Source organism: Silene latifolia, unplaced genomic scaffold (assembly GCF_048544455.1).
Source record: "Silene latifolia isolate original U9 population unplaced genomic scaffold, ASM4854445v1 scaffold_20.1, whole genome shotgun sequence".
In the NCBI taxonomy this organism is placed as follows: Eukaryota; Viridiplantae; Streptophyta; class Magnoliopsida; order Caryophyllales; family Caryophyllaceae; genus Silene; species Silene latifolia.
The window spans coordinates 11,234,994-11,239,749 of NW_027413163.1; the positions used below are offsets into that span (position 1 = coordinate 11,234,994).

At 36.6% G+C, this 4,756-nt stretch overlaps 1 protein-coding gene across 1 annotated transcript; it reads left to right on the forward strand.

Moving 5' to 3' along the window:
* Positions 1-903: 903 nt before the first annotated feature.
* Positions 904-4,756, forward strand: LOC141638320 (transcription factor MYB3R-5-like). The gene is made up of 7 exons (XM_074447724.1): positions 904-1,046; positions 1,539-1,593; positions 1,674-1,731; positions 1,887-1,981; positions 2,394-2,497; positions 2,707-2,836; positions 2,926-4,756. The coding sequence occupies exons 1-7, from the start codon at positions 922-924 to the stop codon at positions 3,670-3,672; spliced, it is 1,314 nt and encodes a 437-aa protein (XP_074303825.1). The 5' UTR covers positions 904-921; the 3' UTR covers positions 3,673-4,756.

Genomic DNA, 4,756 nt, shown 5'->3' on the forward strand with positions numbered 1-4,756 from the left:
GGCATAACCATTTTTATCTAACCTACGGCCGTCCTACCACACATCCCAAAGTTTCTTTACAAGTCTCCAAATATCCGGAGAAAAGCACTTTTCGTAATTAACCCGAATCAAAATAACAATTATTTTTGTAATCACTTTTTCGAAAAAGAATTCGAAATGTGACCATCCACGTTCAACGACATTAACTTGTAACCTAAGCATTCCCAATAGAAGAACAAGAGAGAATTAAATTCAAAAATTGAGAGTCAACACTAGACATACAACTCACTATTTCTCATAATTTCCCGCTGTTTTTCAATCCCTAATCCAAAACCCTAAATCGCAGCCCTAATTAAAAAATAAAAAAATTTACATCCACGAATTTTATTACTCTTTTTTTTTTCCTTAATTAATTTAATTTATTTAATCGTCTTTAGCCGTTACAAAATTCCACAAATTTATCCGCATAAAAAAAAGCTAGCGATTTGCGTATATTTGGAGGTTAGTTCATAAATCATAATAATTCTATATACTGCAATTAATTTTTGATGAAATGTTATGAGTTTAATTATGATATCTTGGAAGATTTTGATTTTATTTATTAATTCTTAGTTTTTGTAACGGTTGAAATTTTCCTGTCGGTTTCCGTGGAAACTGAATTAATTAGAACAATTTCTGTTCATAAATTTCTCTGATTTTCAACGTGGATTGTTTAATCTTTAAATTCGATTCAATATTCGGTGAACAAGGAGTATCCATTACCTACAGTCCGGTGTAATGAGATCAGGAGTTTAGTGAACTAGTAATTATAATGTAAGTTGTCTGCTAGATGAAAATGATTCAGCTTGTGTGTAATGATTATTGCGTTTCGATTTTGATGTAGTTAATTTGTTTGTAATTGTTGATATTTGTGATTAGTTTATTTCGCGGGCGGTGCTGAAGATGAAGATGATTGAGGTAAAGGAGGAGAATGAATGGAGTTTAAGATCCCCTGAAGTCGTTACGATCTCTTCATCCAGTAATTCTTGTGACTATGTCACACCTAAATCGTCTTCTCCTTTGCTCGGGTAATTTTTTTGGCACTTGCCTTGTGTTTTTAGTTTTCGAGTAGGTGGCTTTGTTTAATTTCTTAGAAAGATATCGGCTTTTTGATTCTTTATTCGTGTCTTGTTTGAGCACATTGTGTTATCTTTTCATCCTTATGAGTGTACATGATATCTTATGAGTTATGTTATGACATGGATGTCTAATGAATTTGAGAGGCCGTGTTCGTCAGTCAAGTTAAGGGCCCAAATTACAAGAAAATCAAATTAGATGCTTCGCAGTAAAGTGAATACAATATGCATTTCTTTCAAAGTAGGAGTCTAAAAAGTTTTTGGGCCCTTTAATTCAAACCCGTCAATCTGAGAACATATTAGTCGCGACTGCGCTGCAAAATGAAGTATGCTATTGCTACAATTTGGTTGGGTGTAGATTAGCTATTGTAGGTTATGCTGTTGTTCTTGATGATGATTATCATGATTTGGAGCTAAACTTTGGTCGACTGTACTGTTAATCAGGAGGACAAGTGGTCATACAAGACGTTCGTCAAAGGGAGGGTGGACGGAGGAAGAGGTCAGTAGTATACTTTCAAGACACTCTGGATTGCATTTACAAATGTTGTATCTTTTGATGATTTCATGATATTGTAACAGGATAATCATCTCACAACTGTCGTCAAGAAATTCAACGCGAAGAACTGGAGGCAAATAGGTGGAACAAATTATCATCTTTCTATGCATTCCTTAGTGCTACTAGTGTAGTTAACATTAAAGGATTCCGGTCTAATTTATAGAACATTATCATGAGAATTTACCTTACATCTAGACGCTAAAGTTTGTACAATCTGCTTTCTTTTGTTAATGCAGCTGAGCATTTTCCTGGAAGAACAGATGTTCAATGCCTACACCGCTGGCAAAAGGTTGTAAATCCTGAACTAATAAAGGGACCCTGGACAAAGGAGGTACGCATTGTAATCCTCTTCCATTAAGAGCTTCTGTTTTCGGGTATGAGGGTTTTGTGGCTGGTATTACTGCTGCAGTGGTCACGTTAAAACACAAAAACTTACAGAGTATATTAGATGGTCTTACATGTGAGTTCAACCCATTAACCTTACGGAGTACAGTATAATTTAAAGAAAAATGCAGAAGTATTTGGATAGTCTAGCATTTGAGACCTCTCATATAGAAAGCCACTGCTGTAAATAATACTGTGAGCCTCTATGTTGCTCGGTCTCTTCTGTATTACATCGCATACCCGTGTCAGACACTCGACTCTCCTACATGGGTAGGACACTTGGACATTTCATTTTAGACCAAAAGCATGTATTTTTTTCATGAAATAGCCGAACTTGAATTGATACTTTGAATTTACAGGAGGATGACTGTATCATTAAGTTGGTACAAAAGCATGGTTCCAAGAGATGGTCCATCATAGCAAAGTCTTTGCCTGGTCGGATAGGCAAACAATGTCGAGAAAGGTAATTTTTCTTTTTCTTCTCTTGCTGCACTGTGTTTTTGACGGTTGAAAGAATGTGCTACCACGAGTTTGTAGACATAGATTTCTTCATTGGCATGAATCTGCAGACTATCTGACTTTGTCCCTAAGTATACTTTTCATTATTTGTTTATGTGTGCTGCGAACAAATCTAAGTCGCGAGTTGTTAACTTATGAGGGGTTCTCTTCTAGGTGGCACAACCATTTAGACCCGGCGATAAGGAAAGATGCATGGACAAAGGAAGAAGAATCTCTTCTAGCTTATTACCACCATATATATGGAAACAAGTGGGCTGAGATAGCGAGATTTCTTCCAGGACGGTAGGACTATTAATAAGTTGCATTCCCTAATTAAATAGGAAAATTGATTGGAATTTTCAATTTCTGATGGAATTATTTTAAAATACTACTCGCAGGACTGACAATGCGATTAAAAATCACTGGAACTGCTCTTTGAAGAAGAAGTTGGATGTAAAAGTGGAAGAATCGAGATTGAAAGATTATGCCATGGTTTCCAAAGAGATTTCTCTGGCATCAGATTCCAGTTCTGAGACTTGCCTTACAGAGTTGTCTCTCGGAAGTACTCCTACGCTTAGCTCAAATCCTAGAGTTGATAAATATGATGACGCCGTCAGTGGACTTAATCTTGAGTTGTCTACGAGGATAAACTACAAGGAGACTTCTCAAACAAGAATGTCACTGGAATCTCCCAAAAGGCCGCGGAGTAGTAGTTTCACTGATGATCTGGTTTTCCGAGACATAGATAAGTCATTCTTGAGTTTAGCAACGCCTGATTATTCCAGAGAGTATAATAATAGACAGGACAATAAGAAAAACAAAGTGGATGCGGTACCTGGTGACTTGATTCAAGGTCGGCCATGTTTCTCGACACCAACTAGATGTATGAGAAGTACCCCGACTAGTAATGGCAGTCCTGAATCTATGTTGAGGAATTCAGCGATGAGTTTTACCACACCTTCTATTATAAGGAGAAGTTCATTGAAATCGAGCAGTTCTATGGGAAAAGGGATAGAAGGTGCTTATAAATCTGTTGAACGGTGTCTTGAAGCCTCGTTTGACAAGGAGGCGGACCTAGATCAAATTCAATGCCACACTTCTGGTGCGACTGCAGTCAATGCTGTTAACATGTTGCCTTAAAGATGTGCATTTTGAAGATGTCCCGACAGTTGCCTTTCAGGTAACTACAACTTTTATTTGTCAGTATCATGTCTAATAAATTGGTGGCAACATTCCTTTAGGTGGTGAGTTAACTCAGGCTAAGTTATATTCTCATAGGACTTTGGAGTGAGCCTCGTGCTTGATATGTGAGTTATCTTTTTCAAGAAAATATGACGAAAAATTCAACGTGAAAACAAATCAGCTTTCGTAAAGAAAAGAATATCCGCCGTTCACCACAAGAAGTCAAGGCTGAATGTGATAACCAGGCAATAATCTCACAAAACTTGGGAAGGGGTAATGCAAGTTCATGTAAAGATGCATCTCCGAATGATTTTTTACTGAATGGAAGAATGAACTAAGAAAGTTACATAAAGCATTTGTACATTTTGCTGTTTACAACAAATGATTCTTCCCTTAAAAGTAGACTTACTGCCAATTTAAATGTTTTCGGAAGTTGAAATGCTCATATATGGTTTTGCGACTATTAAACACGCTTTTGCTAACCCTTTATGTCGTCCTGACACGATATAACTATCTCATTTTCCTTTCCCGTTGTAGCGTAATTTTCATTTTTGTGGCTCTAATGTTGAAGATAAAGAAAGACAGCTTTGGTACCTATACTATTTTGATTCGATTTAATGTTGTGCTCTGTATTTTGCAGGGGGTGTTTTATTTAAGGAAACTTGCAGGCATCCCCTCTTAAGTCTTAACTATTGTGAACATTTTAACTGATATTAGTAACTCAGAGAAACAGCCTGCATTATTGTTCTTGGTTAAAAATGCGCGAAAATGGGTATCAGTTTATACCATAGTAAAGACCACACAGGAAAAAAATGTGATCAATGCTCTGTGATGCGAAAAATGCGGAAGCGACAGACAAAATAAAACAAAAGGATATTTGCCTTGAATTCATGTGTCAAATTCAAGTCAATCGGATATTTACTCGGTGTTAGACCTATAACACTAGTAATGGAGAGAATACTCAAGACCTATTGAATATTACTCGAGCTAAAGCTTGATCGCATCAAACTCTAACAATTTTTATCGAACGCATCGATTTTTT

Coding starts and splice junctions, on each gene's coding strand:
- LOC141638320 (XM_074447724.1), top strand. CDS start 922: ATGAAGATGATTGAGGTAAAGGAGGAGAATGAATGGAGTTTAAGATCC. Junction 1,732..1,886: donor GAAGAACTGGAGGCAAATAG/GTGGAACAAATT, acceptor TTGTTAATGCAG/CTGAGCATTTTCCTGGAAGA. Junction 2,837..2,925: donor CGAGATTTCTTCCAGGACGG/TAGGACTATTAA, acceptor TAAAATACTACT/CGCAGGACTGACAATGCGAT.